The sequence below is a fragment of the Pogoniulus pusillus genome, chromosome 8 (genome assembly GCF_015220805.1).
Source record: "Pogoniulus pusillus isolate bPogPus1 chromosome 8, bPogPus1.pri, whole genome shotgun sequence".
NCBI lineage: Eukaryota > Metazoa > Chordata > Aves > Piciformes > Lybiidae > Pogoniulus > Pogoniulus pusillus.
Window position 1 is genome coordinate 22476350 of NC_087271.1, and position 24204 is coordinate 22500553.

The 24204-nt window shown below is 45.8% G+C and overlaps 1 protein-coding gene across 1 annotated transcript in view; it reads left to right on the forward strand.

The window, feature by feature from the left end:
* Positions 1-24204, forward strand: part of BEND5 (BEN domain containing 5) — a 1203882-nt gene that overhangs the window by 1168385 nt on the left and 11293 nt on the right. The window contains exon 12 of the mRNA XM_064147551.1: positions 14895-14991. Coding sequence (XP_064003621.1) covers positions 14895-14991 — 97 coding nt within the window. The remainder of the gene's footprint in view (positions 1-14894; positions 14992-24204) is intronic.

Below are 24204 nucleotides of genomic sequence, written 5' to 3' on the forward strand. Positions count from 1 at the left end.
AAGAGCAGTGTCACCAGCAGGGCAAGAGAGGTGATTCTCCCCCTTTGCTCTGCTCTCATCAGACTCCACTTGGAGTACTGTGTGCAGTTCTGGAGCCCCAACACTAAGAGGACATTGAACTGTTGGAGCGAGTCCAGAGGAGGCCACAAAGATGCTCACAGGGCTGCAGCAGCTCTGCTATGAGGACAGGTTGCAAGAGTTGGGTCTCTTCAGCCCAGAGAAGAGAAGCTGTAGAGGAGACCTTGTAGTATCCCTCCAGTATCTGAAGGGGGCCTACAGGAGGTCTGGGAAGGAATTATTTACAAGGTCTTGTAATGACAGGATGAGGAGGAATGGGTTTAAACTGGCAGAGGAGAGATTTAAACTGGATGTTAGAAAGTTCTTACCAATGAGGGTGGTGAGACACTGGCACAGATTGCCCAGAGAGGCTGTGGATGCTCCCTCCCTAGGGATGTTCAAGCTAGGTTAGATGAGGCCTTAAGCAACCTGTTCTAGTGGGAGGTGTCCCTGCCAATGGTGGGGGGTTAGAACTGGATGAGCTTTGAGGTCCCTTCCAACCTAAACCATTCTATGATCTACCACTATGTGAATGTGAAACCCTTGTCTGAGCTTTCCTCCACAAGTCTTTTAGCAACAGCCAGTGATGGGGGTTATTACGATGGTATCTCCACCCACCCCAAGAGTTTGCATTACCTGGTGATTACAGCTATGAGACAGAGCCCTTTGGCCTCTCCTCTAAGTATTCAGGTATCACTTACTTATTGGGCACGGAGCTAATTGATGGGTAGTTAATGCCATCAAGCACTGGGATGTATTTATATTTTTAACTACATGTAAGTGATTATCAACATTATAAATAATTACAGTCTGCCTCCCAGCCCCTCTGCTCCATTCCACCCTGCTAATTGCAATGCTTAGATCTCAATGAGCTCATTATGTTTTGTCGATATTCAGCTCTTTGGCTTGCTCACTTAGTAGGGACCAGGGGAACGCAAATGGGAGCTAAGGATTGAAAATGCCAAGCTCCTAGGGATTTGAGTTAGTGATCATCACTGCTTCATCTCCATGCACAATTTATTCACCACTCCGCCTTCCCTAATACATTATAGATCCCTCAAAGGGAAGCTCTGCCAAGGGATGGGCAATTGCCTTACTCATAGAGGAGCCCATTCTGCGCAGTATTGAGCATCTTTGACATCTGCTCCTCGCAGGATTGGATCCCTCCTACCCTTCCTCTCCACCCATCTCTTCCACTCCTTTTGGGAAGCATTAACCTTTTCAAAGTGATGTATGCGAAAGGGCGACAGTCAGCAGTGGCAGTTCCTAATGGATTCTGGTTGGTTGGTTGGTTGGTTGTCTAAACTGCCTGCAATGCTGTCCAGACCTCTTGAAAAAGCAAGCCAGAGTGAAACAAATATTTTAATTAGCAGGAAAAGGCAGAAAGGCTTTTAAAGAAGAAGAATGTGGGGCAGAAGAGTTGGGATTTAGTCCAACTGAAGAGGACAGTATATAGTGCATTTAAAGAGGGGCTGAATTTTCACTCGCAGGCCATAGTGATGAGTGGTGAGATGATTATAGTGGTTGGTTGGGACTTGTGGCCTATAAAGGGGTGAATTTGTGCCCCTTAATCCTGGCAGTGCAAAAGGAGCAGAGACTTGTCATATCTGCCTTGCCACAGACTGAGATGAATCCTGGTGGACAGTGCTACTATACAACAAGATCTAAACCTAAGGAACTGAGTTACAGAGGCATCCCTTTCCCACCCTTCTGTCTTCAAACAGGTCCAGTTCTGCTTTCTGCTCCCCTGATAGCTCTTTCCCTAATTCTATATTAAAATAAGGATGCTGCAGCCTCCCTGGGAGATATTTGTTTATAGACTTATCGCAGGAAAGCTTCCCTCAAAATCTAATCTCAATCTATTTTATTGTAAAGTAAGGCCATTGTTTCTTGCCTCATCACATGCAGAAAAGTTTATCTTGTTCTACAGCATCCTTTATTTATTTGCATAGTCTCTCTTTTCACACTGTTCTGTGGTCCAAAGTCCACAAATCTTTTCAGATTTTCCTTCTCAGACCTTCTGGACTTCTGAACATTATTTCCAAAGCCTTTAACATCCCCAGACAACCTAAAATTAAACCAACTTCAGGAGTGGCAATCTTAACTCAGCTTTCTAACTCCACAGCCAAACACTGCTTCTCACAAAAACCTGGGACACAGCTGGGAGCTTGGCCATCTGGCTTTGCAGTGACCAGAGATGGCTGCTCAGTGAAGAGAGTCACTCAGTCTCAGCCCTTTGCATCAAGGTCGACAGCTGCAGCAAACATCCTTTGGCACCCGCAGGCAAATATTCCCTGGTGATTCAATGTGAACATCAGTGTCGAAAGCGGATCTGAGGAGGAGCTCTCTCCAGGTCATGCAGATGTTGGTGCTGCTGTGTCACCTTAGCTATGGATCAGTAAGAATTCTCTAGGATGATACTTGTGAGCAAGCAGCATTCCTGGAATTATTTCTTGTTAGTACCGTGGACACAGAGGCAGGCAACAAGAGAAGACAGACAGTGAGATTGTGCCAATAGCCAAATAGCCTCAAAAATATGAAGGTTTAATAGGAAAAGAAAATAATATTTTTTAAAATGAGCTTCAAAACAAAACAACAAACAAACAAAAAAACACTAGCAAAACAGAACCCCAAACAAACAGCCTTATGTGTCAGTTATCTTTATCCACTGGAACAGTTATTCAGTTTGGCCTCTCACTTTGCTGCACAAGCACTGTGCCAGAATAAGTAGCACTGCTGTATGCAGGTCTCACCCTGCTATAAGGTGAGTTTGAAGGGGAAGTGATTTTTATGGTCATAAGTGACACTCATGACTCTGGGAAGTGGAGAGATGCAAAGTTGTTGCTTTGGTTTCTCATAAACACCAGAGGCTGCTGTTTAAATTATGGTCCACAAGCACGTTGTTACAAAAGCCTTTTTCACCTGGAGATGCAGTGACTCTAAATTTGGACCACTAATTAAAGCCAAATACCCTTGCAAGCACTTGCTTTGAGGTGGTCCTTTTATAAACCAAGGGCCACTCCTGCCATCATGGCAGCACACTGACTGTGCGGGGCTGTATTTCCAGCCACTCCAGGAAAGTTGGCTGTCATTTCAATGAGAGAGGCTGCTGGATCTAAAGTTTGGCAATGGTTTATTCCCACTCCATCAGTGAAGTGAGGAGATGAGACAGGCAGTCGAGAAGGGGACAGCTGCAGACCTTTCCAGCACCTTTATCCAGACATAGTCTTGCTGTTGCCAGCAGTCCTTCCCCAGGGAAGAGGATGTAGAAACACAAGCTAGCTTGAGTGAGTAGCTGTTTCAGCAGGAGCTTTGTGACAGCAGTCAGAGGATTGTTATTTGTGGCAGAGACTATATATATCTATATTTGTGTGTGCATAGATTAAATATATATGTGTGTGTACTGCCTTATCACTGCATTCCAGCTTGAATTTAGAACACAAAGGAAAAAATCAAAGGTTTTAGAAAAAGCTAAATTTAGATGGGAATGGGAATTATAACAGCAAAGAGGCAATTAATTGGGAGGGGGATTGTGGAGATTACAGCAATATTTTACCTCTTCCTTACAAAGACAAAACCAGCATTAGTTTCTCTACCTACTAGTAGCAGCACTAATTCTCTTCCTTCCATTCACCAACATCACTCTAGAGTGGCCACCCACAAATGAGATGTGTCCAGCTGATGTGAAGGGAGCTTTGGCCCACCTCATCTGTGCCCTAGCTTTGGGGAGGAAATGCCCTTACAGCAGATAGTCTGAGCTAAAATGTGACAATGACATCTGAGTCAGAAGCGTAGGTAGAACTGAGGTCTTGGCATTTGTGAGATGATGTCCATTCTTTTTCATTATACTCTACATCCTTTAGAGCCAGTCCCAAACAAAAGCACCCAAAGACACCTCCACCGCTGATTCATCTCTTCAGCTGGATTCACTCTGCCACCCCAGCACAGCCTGGTCCTTGCAGAGAGGGTAGGCTCACCTGCCTCTGGTTTGGCTACATACAGTTCCCATTGCAAAACTAAGTCTCCGATCTTTATTGTGCTCCAACAGCTCTGGTAACATGCCACTCCCAGCAGAGTTTTCTGTTGCCTGCAGCATACACCACAGCACCTTCTTCTGGATCAATACTTGCAGATACTGGAGATAAGTCAGGGAGAGAAATACATTAACGTAGCAAATGAAACAAAGATAATGATATTTTTTTCTTCTTTCCCCCCCTCCCCCCTTTGCTTCTCTTCAACCCCTGGAAAAAAAAAGCAAATTAAAAAATCTTGTCTTTCCCCACTTCCTCCATCCTCATTTCTCTGATCTGCACTTAAGAAGGGATCCAGACTCTTGAATTATTTCCCACTTTTCAATAAAGCCTTAAATCTTTTTAAAAAACTGCTTATTTTAATTGAAAAATTTCAATCAATCAATTTGCCCCTTCTTTACCCTCTTGCCTTCCTCCCCTCCCCCCAGGCAGACCCATTTGCAGTAAATAATCTGTAGCCAGACGTTCTGCTCTAAAGAAATAAATAATTCTGAATTTGCTGAATCCTGCCTGATCTCCCAGCTTTAAATCACTGCACTTTGTACTGAGCTCAGCCAAAATGTTGAACACGCTGAAGCATAACTATTACTTAGAGACTGCAAGTGATTTTAAAGGCACAGCCTCTGAGGCTGTGGTCCTTTTTCCTCACAGGGCAATCTGAGAAAGGATCTAGGCCAATTTCTGAGGATGAGTTGTCTCTTCCCCTCATTTTCCCCACTGCAAATGCAGATGTTGCCTTATTTTAAAGACTCCTATCAAAGGCTGACTGAAAGTAAGAGAAATCCGGTGGCTCCTTGAGCACATCCTTAAGAGGTATCTTGATTGAAACCATCTAATAGCCACTAGATCGAGCCCTTTTTCAAGTGGGTGATCTCAGGTAGGTCCCATGAGGTCCTTTGCTCAGACACTGGAGAGCAAGTGCCCATGCTCCCCACTGCAAATAGTTGCACTTGGACACAGAAGAGCCTGGGGCATCCCAGCCAGGTGAGAAAGGTCCCCCCAAAACATTGCAAATCTTGCAATTGCTGCCAACATTCTGAGAGTCTCTTTACCTTTTTGCTAATAAAAAACTGTAAAAGCAGTTACATGCAAGAATATCACAGTATCACAGTATCACCAAGGTTGGAAGAGACCTCATAGATCATCAAGTCCAACCCTTTACCACAAGGTAAAGGGAATAGAATCCTCATGTTTCTTAATTCTTCATATTTCTTCTTTAATCATATTTCTTAATTTCTTCCTTTTAAGATTGCTTCTGTCAAAGCTACTGATTATGCCCTGTCTGAAAATGGAAGCTGCAGCTGAAGAGGGAAAATGCAGCTTGCAATAGACTATGCCGATGCCTTACACAACTCATGAGTTTCCAACAATTTAGAGATGGAAAAAAAAATGGTTTATCCACACTTTGGTGTATTGAAACACTCTTTCTACCATTTATCTTGAAACTGATTTTGTTTGGGTGCTGGTGAACATTACACACAAAGCCATGAGTTGAATGTCTAATGGGAACTATAAGACATAGGGCAAATGGGTATATGCTTCAGGACTGAAAAGTAAGGGACTGAGAGGATCCCCCAGCGTACAGCTCACAATTTTCCAGCGTACTTTTGGGGGGTTAAAGTAGAATTAGAAAACATTGTACTGTTCTCTCCTTTCTGACTATGCTGAGAACAAACACTGTTAAGACTTATTTTTTCATGCTGCTTTCCCCTTGTGCATTTGAGAACATTCATCAGTGACGGGAGAAGATTGTGAATGCTGGGTTTTCACTTAGAAATTTCTTCCCCTCCTCTCATCTCTTTTTGATATATCACAGAGAATCAGCTCTCTAATTTTCATTGACTGTGTAAAGAGCTGAGCTCAGCTAATCCACAAGGACTCCTTCCCAGATTTGGCAAGTGACCAGAATTAAACAATAGCAAAGATCAGAAAATGGAACATCAGAAGAGACTCATCCCAGTGTTTTGGCAATACTCTAAATAAAGATCCATCAGACATTAATGTGAGATCAGACAATGCAGGCCAAAATGAATACTGGGACAATTTTATAGAAGCTTTTATAATGTTTTAAGTAGATAATTTTTAAAGTATATCAATATACACACAACACTGATACAGTGCTTTCATTATTTGAAATAGACTGGTGCTGAAATTCACCCTTTCTGGGTTTTTCTTCTTCAGCTGTGAGCTTAGTTCTGATCTCTGTCCCTTAAATAACCTCATCAGAAGTCAGTACTGCCAAGATAAACCATTTTCTTTGGTCATTTTATAGTTAGACCAGATTACCATTTACAGCAGGGTCTGTTTCCAGCTCCCATTGGTGTACGTGGACTGTGAGATGGACAAAATGCAACTCACACAGAGCTACGTGAAGATGGTATTAGGATAATGGAGCAGCAGTCAGAGGTGGCCCTGCAAAATCAAGCTTGTAGTGCTGGTAAGTGGCACGTGGATTCAGAGGCAAAAATGGGGAGTGTTTCCAGTGTTACTCTGGCAGTGTCTGAAACATCTTGCTCCTCTTTGTTTCTGTACTTGCTCTGGACAATTTGATTTTTCTTTTCCCTGCCTGTGTCTCAAACTCACAGGATCACAGGATGTTAGGGGTTGGAAGGCACCCAAAGAGATCATTGAGGCCAAACTCCCTGCCAGAGCAGGACCAGCTCAGGTCACACAGAAATGCAGCTGGACAGGCCTTGAAAGTCTTCAGAGACTCTACAACCTCTCTGGGGAGCCTGTGCCAGTGCTCTATGACCCTTACAGTAAAGAAGTTCCCCCTTGTGTTGAGGTGGAACATTCTGTGCTGCAGCTTATATCCATTGTTCCTTGTCCTATCACAGGGAGCAAGTGTTAAGCGGTCCCTTTTCATGTGGTAGCAGCTAAGTGTTGCATGGAGGCTTTCAGCAGCAGCAACATGTGTTCAGGTTGGTGGCTCCTTCATGAGTGCCAGCATGTTGCAGAGGAGGAGCTGGGGTAGAAAGGTGCCTTACCATGCTCCTCTCTGCGCCACTTCAGTCTCTGCTGCCCTTCAGTGGCAGCAACCTGGCAGGGTTGGGCATGATTGGCTTTACCCTGGCACTGGTTCTGTGCAGAACCTTCACTTTATTGCCTTTTTGTCTCTTTGTCTCAAGATCCTTCTATTCCTAGTGTCCAGGTGTTTGCTGGGGTTTGCCTCTTTCAGTGTAGCTCATGAGAAGGGCAGAAGCCATAGCTGACATTGTGTTTCCCATGAACTGATTTCAGAGTGGTGCTTGTGCCACAGTCCCTCTGGCAGACATAAAGCAGCATTCTCCAAGATACCAGTTCTCCCACCTTCTCTTGCAGAGGGGAGAAAATTGCAGGCCTCTGATTACTCACAGGGAAGAGCACACAACTTCTGTCTTTGTAATTTCTGCCACCACAATCAAGCCTTTCACAAAAAGGGCCTGAAAGCCTGAAGTTGTTGGCCAGGGATCTTTCCACACAGTTCCTTCCCTGATAACACACAAGAGGGATGAAAATGAAGACTTGTCATTGCTGTTATGTTTCATTTCCAAAAACATCTGTCCCATCTGGGATCAGGAACTGAGGCTGTTGGGAATACAAATCCTCTCTGTAGGATCCTTTGCCATTTGTTCCCTTGCTATTTCCAGAGCTGGCTGTGTTCAGGGCATTTAGAGGTTTTAAGACTGGACAGACTGGTTGCTTGACTTGCCCAGCATAACAACAGTGTGTCACCAGTAATTCCCACATTGAGCTGGGTGCTTACACTGGAGACATGAAAAGCCCCATCCTCATTGGAAGTGGCATGGGAAAGTGTGCCCATATGCTCCTCACAGCTCAGTAAAACCAACAGTCTGTGAAAGGTTTGCCTAGCTGGGTCCTGCTTGCTGGAAAGCCAGTAGGGAGGACAGGGTCAGTCCTGTCTTCTTGTCACGCTTCCTTTTAGAAGCTGCCTCCTATGACAATGACTTTGAACTCATAGAATCATAGAATCAGTCAGGGTTAGAAGGCACCACTAGAGATCATCTAGTTTCAATGCCCCTGCCATGAGCAGGGACACCTCACACCAGATCAGGCTGTCTAGAGCCTCAGCCAGCCTGGCCTTAAACACCTCCAGAGATGGAGCTTCCACAGCCTCCCTGGGCAACCCCTTCCAGGTTCTGACCACCTTCGTAGTGAAGATATAACTATAACCAGGTATAGTAGATGTGAATCTTCTTCCCCTTGAGTGGCAGTCTAAGAGAAGGATGCATCATCAGTGCCCAGACTTGCACCATGTTAAATGGTCACAGCATAGCCCCTCAGCACCCTCCTACTGCCATGTCTCTGCATGGCTGCAGTTACACTTTGCTTGAAGTGGGCCCCCCCCAGTTTAATGTGATACAGGCAGCATCTCTAATTTATTAGAAAAGAGTGTTCTGCCTTGTGAAACAAAACAAGTAACTGGTGAAAACAGCTCTGCTCAAAGGGAGGACTAGTTCTGGTGAGGCTGTGTGTGACACCACATGCTAGTTTAAAGCCATGTAATGCCATTTGCCATTAGAGCTCTCGTTTGAGTCAGGAAGGGTTTGATCCACTGACGGAAGCTGTTGTAAACAGACAAGAAAACCTCAACCATATTTCTCCTGAGACTGTACAAAGCTGACAGTGTGCAAGCTGACCACAGTCATCTGGGACGCTCACACACAAAATAACCCTCTTTTCATAAATAACAGGACTGTTGTTGCAGCGGTCTGAGATTTGCTGCAGAATTCAGCTTTGTCAAACAAAGAGCTGCTCCTGGTTTTTAATTCGAGCTATTAAAAAGAATCATCTTCCTCTTCATATTTCCATTTCCTTCCCCTCTTTCTCCCTCCCCTAGTCTTCTTGGTTTTGTGGTGGGTTTTTTTTGCCTTCCCCTCTGTCTGTCTTCAGGATAATTTAAAGCTGTTTGTCTGAAACAAAAGACTTGCGTGGGTCTGGTCAGTGGTGCCTCCAGATTGAATGGCCACGATTTCAAATCCTGTTTAGGACTAAACTTGGACGAATTCCATAAGTTAATAACCCAGTGCAGTGTTTCAAATTGATGGAGGTGCCGTCCTTTAGATGAGACATAAAACCAGAGATCCAATCTGCTTGGCAGAGACCCCACAGGACTTATCAAAGATGAGTGGGGGCTGCTAACTGGTTTGCCCTTGTCAAATCCTTACCACCACCACAGCCTCTCTTTCTGTTCCACAGCAGTGACATAGGACCTTATGAAAATGAGATGGTGAACTTGAAGGAGCCATCTTCTTTCTAATTATTTAAAGCAGTCTGCAGTGTCTGGCAAAAGGGGGAAAGAGAGATAATCCACTCACTTGAAAGCAGAATGACCCTGAATTTCAAAGAGCAAAACAAAAGTGAGCGAATGGTGCCACCATGCTCTGCAGCAGTGGCATTATTAAATGATCAGTGAGCTATTAAAGCAGCAACATTTAGTACCTCCCCTAATGACTTGTACTGCTGACTGGTTTCCAAATTGAGATTTTTATTGCCTCCATGCACAGACAGAACAAGACTGTGTCTGTGCTTCTAGAGGCTCCAGATAAAGCAGGCTGCTCACAATAGGATCAATGACTCTTCTCAGTTGAAAAATTAGTAACAGCTTATGAGATTCCCCACTCCTCTGTCCTCTTTTTTCTTTTAAGCAGGGCTGAAAGCTTTGGGGTGTGAGGCATGTTAGAGATCATAAATGTGGGGGATTTTGCAAAGAGGCTGGTATGATTCTTGAACTTCCTAACATCTGTGAAATCTGGCAGAGTTAGACCATCCTGACATCTCCCCAAACCAGTACATGCCATTCAGAGTGAATGCTGTCAGAATGGCATTTGCAGGAGGAGCCTTGGGCACACTCATTTCCTCTTCTAGGTAGAAACACGGAGCATGGGAAATGAGCCTATGGAGAAAGAGGGGAGAGGAAAGGGAATTGCAAATTCCAGCAAAGGTGAAGCTTCACCAAGATGTTTCCACTGTGATTCTCCCAAATGGATTTCTACTGTCTCATGCAAGCTGAGCTCCTGTGACGGGAATAGCTGGGAAATGGCCTTCTATCAAGTGCAGCTCAAGCTAGGTAGGGAGTTCCTGTGGGAAAAAAAGCACAGCATGTGTGGTTGCAGAAAGGAAGTTGGTAAAAAACATCCAAACCAACCAACCACCCAGCAAAAGTGGGTTCTGGCTGTAGCTGCAGTTATCCATGTGCTAGACTGTAGTGCAAAGTGGAGTCGATGTCTTCTGTGCACCTGAAGGAAATGCAAATGTTCCTGCTTTGTGTTTCTCCACCAGCTCTGCACATACGTGCTGCCTGCACTTGCTGAGTGACTTCAGCCATTTCTTGCCCAGGCCAGGCAGGCTCAGGGAGGGACTCTTATTGCTGTTTCTGGTTTTATGGATCAGGTGCCTGATTTGCATGACAGAAACCTCTCATCTTTTGCAGAGACAGAAGGCAGAGCAAAGGGGGTGGGATGGCTTGAGACAGTAGCATCAGAGCATGCACATTTTTAATACCATGCTGATTTGAGTCTCTTTCCATCAATGCTGACTGCAAATTGTTCTTATTTTGTGACTTTTAGGTGTCTGCATGTGGCACAGGTTTGCATCTCCAGTTTCTTTAGTGCACATCTCCCTGTGTGTCACACAGAAATTATACACAGAAATCACACAGAAACATCCAGGTTGGAAAAGACCCTCAAGATCACCAACCTATAACCCTACTCTACAAGATTCACCTTAAACCACAGCCCTAAGCACCACATCCAAACCACCCTTAAACACATCCAGGGTGGGTGTTTAAGGTGAGTGTCCACCACCTCTCTAGGCAGCTCATTCCATTCCCTGACCACTCTCTCCATGAAAAACTTTTTCCTAATGTCCAATCTAAACCTCCCCAGACTCATCTTGAGGCCATTCCCCCTTGTTCTGTCTCCAACTACCTGTGAGAAGAGACCAGCAGCAGCCTCTCCACAAGGTCACTCCAGGTATCTGTAGACAGCAATGAGCCTCTTCCTCACACTAACCATCCCCAGCTCCCTCAGTCACTTCTCATAAGATTTATTCTCTAGGTTCTTCCCCAGATTTGTTGCCTTCCTCTGGACCCACTCCAGCACCTCCACATCTCTCTTGCATTGCAGTGCCCAAAACTGAACACAATACTCAAGGTGTGGCCTCACCAGAGTCAACTCCAGGGGGACAATCACCTTCCTGCTCCTGCTGGCTACAGCATTTTTAATCCAAGCCAGGATGCCATTGGCATTCTTGGCCACCTGGGCACACTGCTGGCTCCTATTGAGCTCCTGGCTATTACAACCCCCAAATGCCTTTCTGCCAGGCAGCTCTCCAGCCACACTGCTGCAGTCCTGTAGCATTGCTTGGGGTTGCTGTGACCCAAGTGCAGGACCTAGCATCTGGTCTTGCTGAAACTCATCCCATTAATGTTGGCCCATTGGTCTAGCCTATCCAAGTCCCTCTGAAGAGCCTCTCTACCCTCATTCAAATCAACACAGCCACCTAACTTGGTGTCATCTATCCATGCTCTGCAAAATGCTTTTACTTTTCCCAGCCACCCCAGGAAACAGGAGGTCTGTATGGACTGCAAAGCATGCTAAGAGCTGTAGAAAAAATGGGGTGAAATGGCTTTAGAAGGCACTTTTATCCTTCCTTTTCAGAGTTTCATGAAGGACCACACCTAAACCATGCATGTCTGGTGTGAGTTTAACTTAATTCTTGCAAACTTTTGCTCTGGAGAATTCTAGATGTGCTAAGTTATTCCAGTGGTTAACTGTCCTTACCTTTAGAAGGCTACTCCTCTGTGCTACATTCAGCACTTGGAATGGATTCTTCCAGGTCAGGGTTAAGGCAGAGTCACAAGGCATCATGCAGGAGCTTGTGCAGCCACTTCCTTGGTCGCACTCACTGCCATCTACAAGCTTCCTCCCCTAAGACAGCAAATCAGGTGTTTCCCACTGAGCAAACAAGCAATCTAGAGAGACAAAGAAAAGGGCAGCAGGGCCACTTCTGGCAGAGAAGCCTTCCAAGATTGGCACTGACAAAATGTCCTAGAGACTTTACTGAGTCCAATTACCACTTTATGTCTTTAAAGTGCCGAGTAAATGAAAGAAACTACAAGATCAAGCCATGTTAGTCTTCTCAATCCCTTAAATGCTTGACAGCCCTTTCCCCTTCTTTCTTGCTTTCTCAGACTACTTTGAACTCTTAACCTTTGCCGCTGCTCTTGAGTTCACATCCGCAGAAACCAAACTACTCCCAGCCATCCCCAAATTCCAGTAACTACGGCAAAACACTTTCAAAGCAATGCTGCCCTCCCTCGAATTGCTAAACTTTCAGCTGTCTCCAACTTTCTGAGCTTTCACACACGTACAGTTAGCCTCATTTGTCAGCGCTGGCAGGCTGCGGGGAGGCTTACTGGGTACTGCAGCAGCCACGGAGCAGCCGGTGCTGTTTCACACAGCCGACTATCCCTGTCCACACAGACAACAGCCGTGAACACCAGCTGCTCAGGCTGTGCTGGACGGCTGGGCAGAAGAATATAGATACCTGCAGCACAGATGATATTAGGATCACAATGAGCATATCAGGATACACCTGAAACAGAAGGGATAGATCCATGTAACCATTCTCATGCACAGCAGTGGGAACTTGAAAAGTGGGACCAGATCACTGGAGAGAAAAGTAGTATCAGGGATCATCCATTTGGACATCGTTTTTGCCTACAGAGGACACAAACAGGTCCTTCACCTTCTTGGGCAACTTGTAGCAGCAGCTCACCCTACAATGTCTCCGAGGGGGTGAAGGACTCCAAGAAAGTCCCAAGGCAGCAATGTGGTGTCCGTATCATAAATGCTACTGTCTTGAATGCCTCTTGAATTGTGCAGACACAGCAAAGTAAATGGTTTATTCTCCTTCTGCCAGTGCTGCTTTAGAGAAAGGTCATCAATGATCTCATCAGTGTTTATAAATACGCAAAGGGTGAGTGCCAGGAGGCTGGAGCCAGGCTCTGCTGGGTAATGCCTGATGACAGGACAAGGGCAATGGGTGGAAGATGAGGCATAGGAAGTTTCATGGAAATGTGAGGAGGAATTTTTTTCCCTGCGAGGGTGACAGAGCACTGGAACAGACTTTTCCAGAGGGGTTGTGGAATGTCCCTCTCTGGAGATATTCAAAATCTGCCTGGACATGTTCCTGTGTCATCTGGTCTACGTGATCCTGCTCTGGCAGGGGGATTGGACTGGATGAGCTTTCAAGGTCCCTTCCAGTGCCTGATATTGTGTGATTCTGTGATTCTCAGACAGAAGAACTGGGCTCGACTGCAGTGCTAGCAGAGCTGGTGGCTGGCTTTTTGCAGAACTAAAGGTAAAGACTGAATCACATCAATTCAACCTCCCACTTAAATAAATAAATAGATGATAACCAGAGATCTCATGGTGATGCCTGAACCTGATGTCTCATGCTTGCCTTTTCCCATGTATCTAATGTAAGTGGGCGGGTAATAAAAGCTTCATTTAGAAGCCAGCATCTTCACAGGCACTGCTGGAATCCTCTGGGACACTGCACTTCTGGAATGTTCCTTTAATGGAAATATCAGCAGATAAATATTGACAAAGCAGAGTATGCACACATACAAACAAACAAATCCAGCAACAGTTTAGTTTCCTGGACCACTGCAGAGGTGCATTTAGAGTCCTCAGGTTTTGTACCCACTTCAGCTCCTGCATCAGCACTCCTGAAATGGCCATGATGATGACCATTTGTGGCAGTGCACTGGAGAGCCATGTGGTTATTGTATCATGGGTAGGCATTAGTTCAGAACAGGCAAATAAAGGAGTCCTCAGCTCGAATGACACAGCTGTAGACTATGACAGCAACTGCATTTCACCCAGGTGGGCACCACCCTGCAGACAACAAGCAGATGCTGCTCTGTAACAGGCAGACCTAGAGCTGTCATTGCACAAAAGCAAGAGATTCACCCTATGGACACATCATCTAAGCTATTGTATTTCAATATATTCACAGGTTATTCAGCAATTTTAGGCAACTGAGTCTTCAGGAGGGTCTGGTTCCTGTGCCTATGAGGTCTGTGTAGCAGCCCTGATATGCAGCACCTGCCTAGTGCAGGGCTCAGGGTTAAATGAAGGACAAATGGTAGCTAGGGAAAAGAGCCCCCAAAGCTACTGCTGACCTCTTTAAGGAAATCCACCATCCTCCCAATTCAGTGCTAAAATCACCAATTCAAGTCCTGAATGCAACACAGCCAAGGAGCAATATATTCTCCCAGGACAGCGTGGGGGTCAGCACTACAGGTTTGGAGGGCTACAGTTTTAATAGCAACCTTGAATTTGTACACTGGTCCCTGGCTCATTCCTCCCATAACATTGTTGACCTTGTTTCCTGGATACAAGTACAGAAACACTGCCTGTATCTAAGCAGTTTTAGGTAATTGTTTTTCCTGAATGTGGAAACTGGAAGGCCTCTTTTGTCTAATGTTAATACATGACCACCACAGAGAGCTGCAACCAGGCATGGAGGAAAGAGAGATTGTCTCCTCCTGTTTGTGGTTTTATGTAGCATCTGTCTCTGAAAACAAGAAGCAAACAAACAAGACGACCTCCACTTGATCTGCCTGCGTAAGTCATTTTGCCTGAAGCCTGAGCACTGTGGGATGGTTAATGTAAAACTTGTTCATGCATCAAATAGTAATAATTTACCTTTAGACTTTGCTTTTTTTTTTTTTCAATTGTTAGTATTTTTAATTATTAAAAGAAAAGATAAATCTCCTTAATTAAAAACTCACAGATATGAAGCTTGGAAGAAACGTGGCCAGGACGTTCTTGGATTACTACAGGCTGAACTCCTTGGTGGAGAGACCACTGGCACCTACTCCTAAAGCTCGGTAGGTCAGAAAGCAATTTCTCTTGCTTGAACAGTACTGGGTTTTTTAATGCCTTTCATGACTAAACCTGAGTGCTACTGCATTATGGCTTTATAATAAGCGTGCCAGTCAACTGTGCTGATTTTATTGACATGCCATTCAGAAATAAAGCATTCTTGATCAGGAAGGACACTTGCTTTATGTCTGAAAAAAGTATTCTGAGGATTTTGGAGATCTTGGTATCCTGCTTGAATTCTGCCTGCTGTACACCACTATCATACTGGTATCTTTAATGGACTTACTCTTCATCTGTCTTCTGAGAGTGAGAAGAGAATCAGACCCCCTTTATTTTTGAAAGTTTTCATTCTGGAAGTGATTTTTTTTCAGTGCTTCAGGAAATTACTGGCAAGCCTGTGCTAAAGGCAGAGTTCTCCATCTCCCTTTGGACCTGCCACAGTGCTGGCAGCCAGATGGCAGATTCTTTCTGTCAGTCCAACTGGGACCCTTTACCTAGGGATCACCTCTTGCCACAAGTCCTTTCTCTAATTTTACAATCATTTCAGTGGCTACTTGTCTAAAAGGAAGTGTTTGGTTTCTTCTGGACAGGAAGTAAGGCACTGGTGAGAAATGCACAAAGATGTGAACATAGGGTTTGAAACATCAGTCTGCATCCCTTGCAGTACTGCTGGCCCTCTCTGTCTGGTGCTGGCCAATTGATGTCCTTTCAGTGTCATTTTAGTTTGTGTAAGGAGCAGGGGAGATACCACTCAAGCATTTCTTTACAACTGTCACTCCCTGAATAAGCGAAGCTATGGGCAAGGGCACAGCTGTAACAATTTGAGTTTCAACTCTTAATAGCATAACCAAATACAATTTATATTATGCAGTGGAAAAGCCAATTCTAAATTGTCTAGGGAGGCAGCTGAGCCTTGAAACTCACTTCCTTTTCCTCCCACTTTTTTCTCCCCTTAAAAAAGTAGTGTGGAATTTGTTGCTTGTTTGCAATGGAACACTTTCCAACTGAAGACTTCCTAGTGATGCATAAGATGGATGTTACAAATATCAGACCAAACCATAGAGCAATTGCTGGAGTTCCTTCTGCAGCCCTTAAAAATCCTCTCACTGCAGCCATTCTGGCAGTTCCTTATATATGTGGTCAGAGGCAGCTTGACTGCATTAGGTGTTTAAACGCCCTGCTTTGAGTCTCTCTCCCTTTCTCTGCTCTTCATCTTGACACAACAGTTTAGGTTGGCTCAAGGAGGATTGTCAGCGTTGCAGTTCTGACTGTTCTTATCTGCAGAGACCTGCAGGGTTAGCAGAGAAAAGCATCCAGCATCTTCCTCTCCTCCGGAAATTGAATGTATTATTTCTCTCAGACTCCCAGGGGCCACAGACTCCAAGGCTAAAAACCCACAACTATTACTGAACCTAATTACCACCTGACAGCAAAGTGCTCTTCCACAGCATCATTCAGTTACCTCATCAAAAGGAATGTTTGTTTGCTTTCTTCATTTTAAATTAAAGAACCACTGACAGTGGTAACTGAAGCATTTTAATCTCATCAAATATCCATGTCCATCTCTATAGAGACAGCCACACCAGCAGGGAAAGATACATATCTATAATGGGGCTGCACAGAGCAATTTTTTCTCATTCTTCCACCAGAGTCTAATGGGGTGACAGATCTTTTGTTTGGGGAGTGCTGCCTCGCAGTAAAATCCCCAGTACAGCAAATGCTCAGCTCAAAGCCAACAGATGTTTAAGGAATAGATTTTTAAAGATTTGTGTTGTTAATTTGCTGATAGCTTTCAAACACCAGCTTTTTGCCTGTAAGCAGAAAAGTGCCTTCTATTTGTATCCTGGGATTTGTTACCTGACATTTGAGCAGAGCTCGTACATGGATATATGTGGATATATACAATGTACATCAACGAAATGAAATTGTTGCTTGAAGCTGTCATGTTAACTGCAAACCTGTCCAAAAGAAAATCTTGCAAACTGCTGGGAAAACAGAAGGGAGATGGCTGTGGCTTTAAATATGCCTTGGCTGGGCAATGGAACTAGGAGAGGATTGGAATATGTAAAATGATACTAAATATCTGTGTAATCAAGGCTAATTATATGGCACGGTTATTAGCTTGAAACAGGACATGTTGTGCCCAGAGTTTATGAAAATATATTTAAACATTACCAGATTCCACACACTCATTGAAAGAAAGCTGCAGAGTTAATAAATGTGTAAGGGAAAACTAATTGGCTGCTTTGTCCCAGCCTACTACAGGCATAACAATTTCTGTTTGAGGGTATTAGCACAGCCAAGATGAGTTGTAAAGATAGCCCTGGAAATAGCACCAACCTGCAATGCTTCTAGAGCACATCTGACTAAAAGATCTAACAGAAGGCAATGTTCATGTGGGTATCACCATGTTGCAGAAGAGGAAATCGAGGCATAGAAAGGGAGTCCTGAGAATCAGAGTTGTGGTTGGCAGCCAAATCCAGGCACCTTTCAAGAGTTTAGTCACAGAATCACAGAATTAACCAGGTTGGAAAAACCTCTAGGGTCACTGTGTCCCGTTCTGGGCCCCTCAGTTCAAGAGAGATGTTGAGGTGCTGGAATGTGTCCAGAGAAGGGCAACAAAGTTGGTGAGGGGCCTGGAACACAAACCCTATGAGGAGAGGCTGAGGGAGCTGGAGGTGTTTAGCCTGGAGAAGAGGAGGCTCAGGGGTGACCTCATTGCTGTCTACAACTACCTGAATGGAGGCTGTAGCCAGGTGGGGTTTGGTCTCTTCTCCCAGGCAACCAGCAATAGAACAAGTGGACACAGTCTCAAGTCGTGCCAGGGAAAGTATAGGCTGGATGTTAGGAGGAAGTTCTTCCCAGAGAGAGTGATTGGCATTGGAATGGGCTGCCCAGGGAGGTGGTGGAGGCACCGTCCCGGGAGGTGTTCAGGAAAAGACTGGATGAAGCACTTAGTGCCATGGTCTAGCTGACTGGCTAGGGCTGGGGGATAGGTTGGACTGGATGATCTTGGAGGTCTCTTCCAACCTGGTTGATTCTATGATTGAGTCCAACCTATTACCTAACCCTCCTAATTAACTAATCCATGGCACTAAGTGCCTCATCCAGCCTCCTCTTAAAAACCTCCAGGGATAGTGACTCCACCACCTCCCTGGGCAGCCCATTCCAATGCCAATCACTCTTTCTGTGACGAATTTCTTCCCAAGCAGCTGGGCTGAGAGCAGCCATTTTAGGCCATAGGCAATAGGGCAGTCCAGTGTGATCTGAATTAGGATGAGCTGGAGCAAAAGGCAAAGACTGACACAAGAGCTCTGGTTACAGAACCAAGACTAAGGCTGGGGCTAGGATAATTGTGCAGCATATTTCAGGAGTTGAAAAGAAGTAGCTGTATCTGGCTAAGTTGCTTATATGCCTGTAAGAGAATCAAACTGTTTGGCTGGACCTGGGGTTAAATTTTACTTGCCCTTGTCTGTAGAAAACCCTGAGACGAGATACACCTGGAGATGGGGCCTTCAGTTCCTCACCAGGGAACTGTCCCCACCACCCTTTCAGGAGTCAGGCTTTAATGTCTTCCCAAGAGGCCACCATGAAAGTGAGGTGATGGGTGGAGCCCTCAGTATTTGCTGAGCCTGACAGGGGGTAAGCAATAGGGGTGATGTGTTTTGTACCTCAGTGTTTTTTTGCTAGAAATTGTTGAACCCATCATTGTGGCGGTGGCCTCTGAAGAGTTGAGGTGAGCTTTAGCACAGACAGCTGCACTGGGTGAACCTGCTCCTTCCCAACCAGCAAGAGGAAGTGTTCACAGTTACAGGATTGGAAGCTTCTGCTCCAATTGTAACCCCATTTACCTGAAAAGACCTCTGAGCTCTGCACTGACTGTATGGAGGCCAGACAGGAAAATTAAATGCTTCTAGGGTCTGGGTTTCTTTGAGGGGTGGGAGGATAGAGTGTTGGGGTTTTGTTTTCTGTTGTGGTTTTGGGTTTGTTTGGTTTTTAAATGCTGTTTTTACTTCTTAGTTCCTTTGTTATCCTCTCCCTGTCCAGTATGGTTATACTCCCATAGAATCATAGAATCAGTCAGGGTTGGAAGGGACCACAAGGAGCACCTTGTTCCAACCCCTCTGCCTCACACTACATCAGGCTGTCTAGAGCCTTAGCCAGCCTGGCCTTAAACACCTCCAGGGACAGGGCTTCCACCACCTCCCTGCGCCAACCCCTTCTAGGATCTCACCATCCTCATGCTGAAGAACTTCTTCCTTTCAGTCTGCATCTACCCATTTCTAGCTTTGTTCCATTCCCCTTAGTCCTAGCACTACCTGACAGTCTAAAAAGTCCCTCCCCAGATTTCTTTCAGTATCTTAAGACCCCCTTAAGGTACTGAAAAGTTGCAATAAGGTCACCTTGGAGCCTTCTCCTCTCCAGACTGAACAGCCCCGAATCCCTTAGTCATAGCAGAGGTGCTCCAGCCCTCTGATCATCCTTGTGGCACTTCTTTGGACACCTTCCAGCACATCCACATCCCTCTTGTAATAGAGGCTCCAGAACTGGATGCAGTACTCCAGGTGGGGTTTCACCAGTGCAGAGTACAGGGGGAGAATCACTTCCCTCGCCCTGCTGCCCACACTTCTCCTGATGCAGCTCAGGGTCTGGTTGGCTTTCTGGGCTGCAATAGCACACTGACAGTTCATATTGAGCTTCTTGTCCACCAGCACCCCAAGTCCCTCTCCTCAGGGCTGCTTTCAGACCAGAGAGCATACACCCTCCCTCCCACCACAGCTCATTCAATTCCTCCCAGAACCCTTCCACCCCTTTCCTCTGTCTGACCTTCCTCCAATCTTCCCTCAGTTCCCCTGGGAGCCCAGCCATGCAGAGTGTCCCACAGCATGCAAGGGAAAGTCAGGACTTGTTTCAAAGTCACCTCACTGTGTCCTGCAGCCCTCTTCAAGGGAAGATGCTGCAATCCCAAACAAACAAACACCCAGTTCAGAAGGATAATCTATGTTGTTATCAGCATTCTAAGCAATTATTTTCCTGAAGTTGATGTATCTGCAGCAAGCCAGGAAAGCATCGATGACTCAGCTGGGAGGGGCAGGAAGGTCTGTGAGCTAATGGATGAAAAGCCTTGCTGAAAATGTTGGATATTTTCTGAGGTGACAAGCTGGTAGGCCTCCAAATTTCTGACAAGTAAAAGAGACCTCTGCACTGCCTGCAGAAGCTGCTGGAAGACAGAGCACTGCTACTAAGACATACTTTAGAGGGGCTCAGGAAAGTCTGTCCTGGACACAAAGACATCTCTCTAAGCTTGGGTTAAGTGAGCACAGGGCAGTTGGGTGGCAATGAGGGTTCATGCCCTTCTCTTCTTGTCACTGTTCTTTTTAAAGCTGCTTAGTGACCAGCAAATTCTGTTCCCAGTGCACTCACTGGAAAGCATTTGAGTGGGGTTTCCTTTGATGTCACCAGTGGCATAGGGAGCTCTTCCTCTTATTGAGTCCCTCTTCTGTACTCACCTCTTTTTACTTGCGGCAGAGTAAAGATTAAGATCACTTGGGTCAAAAGTGAGAAGTGTCCTTTGCTGAGATCTTGGGCAAAGGGTTAAAAATCTGTAAGAGATGAAGTGAAAGCAGAGTGGAGCTGCTACAGAGGATGGTCGAGTTTTGCTGAAAAATCCACTAATGCCAGCCACCTTGTCCTGCCTAAAGTCTGGCCCCTTGCCCATGCCAGCGTTGCTCTGCTCTTTTGCTCAGGCTCCTTCACTGCACAGGGAAGCCCTGGTCTGGCACAGCCTCAGCACAGGAGCTGTTTCCTCTTTAAACCTCTGCCTTTTTGTTCTCTGAGAGACCCAGAGTGTCATTTTCTGGACACACTGGAGCTCAAATTACAGAAGTGCTGATTGCTTACAGCCCTGAGGTTAGTGGAGCTGGGCTTTGAACGAATATAATGCAGGTACCCTGAAAAATCCCATCTGGGCCTCGCTAGTGGAGTGTTCTGCAACTGATGGCTGCACCACATCTTCCTGTAGGTAAAACTCAGACTCTCTGCTCACAGGAATGTTGGAAGATTAATCCCTTCCTGTATAGGAAACTCACAGTTGCTACACGGATGCATGTAAGAGAAAAGTTCAGGAGAAGACGAATGATTCTGTCTAAAAGCAGGGATTTGCTGGCATGCAGCAAATAATGCCTGGAGCCACACACTGAATGAAACAAAAAAAAAAGAACAAAATATTGACTGGCCCTTCATTAACTGCCATCTATCTGATGTGCCCCAAATGAAGCCCCAGTCTCGTTGAAGAAAAAGTAGGCTGTGATGAGGTAATTAAAGAACACATCAGAAGGCATATCCGCCAGGAGGCTGAATTAAAATTGCTCTGACAGCCTTTATTCTGGTAATTTCTCCTTTTTGCTGCTTGACTTTGCAGCCTTAATGATGATATATGAATTCACAGCTGCAGATCCACCAGGCTGGGTAGGCCCAAGGGACTGTCCCGTCATCCTCAGAGGCAATGGGCACCGTCACCTACGTTACGCTGTGTGGAGCCGTGGAATGTCTTTCTTTGTACAGCATGGTCTGATTGGAGGCAGTTCTGCCAGCACAACTCAGCCTCCTGAGTTCTCAGCCCCATTTCACACTTCTTTCCAGCACAGCCCTTGTGCATTGTGCTCTTCTGCTTCCGCCCCATCTTTGTCCTCTGTGTCATTCCCATGTGGTCCCCAAATCCCCAGATCTTTTCCCCACTCCCATCCATGCCCAACAGTAAGCCTTCTCCCCAGTCCCACCACTTTCTCCTCAAATCCACCATCTCCTCCCCAAACCCACCCTTTCCTCTCTCAATGAAGAAAAAGAGAAAGGAGAAGGACACAATGCAAGAGGCAATGACAACACAGAAGAGAAAGAAGAGGATGATGCAGAAGCATAGAATTATTAAAATCATGAAGGTTGGAAAAGACCTGTAAGATCATCCAGTCCAACCGTGTAACCCAAGCCAAGCCCTGTCACCACTGAACTACATCCTCAAGCGCCACATCTGCACACTCCTCAAACACCTCCAGGGATGGTGACTCCCCCATCTCCCTGGGAAGCCTCCTCCAAGGCCTGACCCACTCTCTGACCCTTCTAATCCATAAGCACAGCCTTGTGTGCTGTTGTCTTCTGCTTCATCCTCATCTTTTTCCTCTTGACAATAAAGAGCTACGTCCAGAGGTTTTGTGGTCTTATGGGGGCAGGCTGACACCATCCCAGGTATTTGCTGCTTTCTGCCATGTGCTGTGTGCAGATCCCTCTCTCCCACTGGGTCCAGGATGTTCTTCCCAGTCCACTTCCACCTGTGTTTCAGAAAATCTCATCTCTAGGCACGTAAGCTCTGTCTTTAGGATTTTTGAGGTTTCACCTACATCTAGTACTGCTTTCTTTGACCTGGCAACGACTAAGGCAAGAGCTAGGAGTGAAGTGAGCTGGGGTCGAAGTCACCTGTCTGCATTCCGTAGATGACTGCATCTTGTTATTCTCTGGAGGCTCTGTTTGCTGCCATCCTTAGCTCACTGTTCCCAAACTGAAATCACTGTCTTAACATCGTTCCCCCCACCATTTTTAGTTGTTAAGAGGAGAACTGCAGGCAAGAAGCTAGCTCAGATTTCAGCCACACTACCTGGCTACCACTGCTACTGAAGGCAAAGTCAACATCTCCATATATATTTTTTTTTCTGGCTTTGCAAAATAAAACTGATGTGTGTCTTCAAGAAGCTCCCCAGTTCCCAGAAGACAATTGTCTGACCATTGCTTTTGCTCACAGAGGACACAAACAGGTCCTTCACCTTCTTGGGCAACTTGTAACAGCAGCAGCTCACCCTACAATGTCTCCAAGGGGGTGAAGGACTCCAAGAAAGTCCCAAGGCAGCAATGTGGTGTCAGTATCATAAATGCTACTGTCTTGAATGCCTCTTGAATTTGGCAGATGCAAAACAAATGGTTTATTCTCCTTCTTCCAGTGCTGCTTTATAGAAAGGTCATCAATGATCTCATCAATGGTTATAAGTATGTAAAGGGTGAGTGCCAGGAGGCTGGAGCCAAGCTCTGCTAGGTGATGTCTGATGACAGGACAAGGGCAATGGGTGGAAGATGAGGCATAGGAAGTTTCATGGAAATGTGAGGAGGAATTTTTTCCCTGTGAGGGTGACAGAGCACTGGAACAGACTTTTCCAGAGGGGTTGTGGAATGTCCCTCTCTGGAGATATTCAAAACCCACCTGGGTGCATTCCTGTGTGATCTGGTCTAAGTGATCCTGCTCTGGCAGTGGAGTTGGACTGGATGAGCTTTCAAGGTCCCTTCCACCCCCCTGACATTCTGTGATTCTGTCAGCAAAACCACCTACAATCTGTACAGAAAGGAGAAAATTAAATCAGGGGGAGGGGGAAAAAAAAGATCACGACAAAGCTTTGTATCACCATCCAAACTTCCTTAGAAATAGTATTGCAGCTCATCTTAGGGATTTTGCCAGGACCTGGTCCGTTGGCACCCTGTAGCTGCGTCACTTTTATAGAGGTAGGTGGCACTTGATGGGGCTCTGACCATCCTGATCTTTTGCGTAGAATCATAGAATCAGCCAGGTTGGAAGACACCTCCAAGCTCATCCAGTCCAACCTATCCCCCAGCCCTAGCCAGTTAGCTAGACCATGGCACTAAGTGCCTCATCTGGGCTTTCCATGAACACCTCCAGGGATGGTGACTCCACCACCTCCCTGGGCAGCCCATTCTAATGCCAATCACTCTCTCTGGCAAGAACTTCCTCCTAACATCCAGCCTATACCTTCCCTGGCACAACTTGAGACTGTGTCCTCTTGTTCTGTTGCCTTGGAGAAGAGACCAACCCCACCTGGTTACAGCCTCCCTTCAGGTAGTTGTAGACAGCAATGAGGTCACCCCTGAGCCTCCTCTTCTCCAGGCTAAACATCCCCAGCTTCCTCAGCCTCTCCTCACAAGGATGTGCTCCAGGCTCCTCACCAGCTTTGTCACCCTTCTCTGGACACATTCCAGTACTTCAACATCTCTCTTGAACTGAGGAGCCCAGAACTGGACACAGCATTCAAGGTGTGGCCTGACCAGTGCTGAGTACAAGGCAAGAACAACCTCCCTTGTCCTACTAGCCACACTGTTCCTGATACAGGCCAGGAAGCCATTGGCTCTCCTGGCCACCTGGGCACACTGCTGGCTCATGTTCA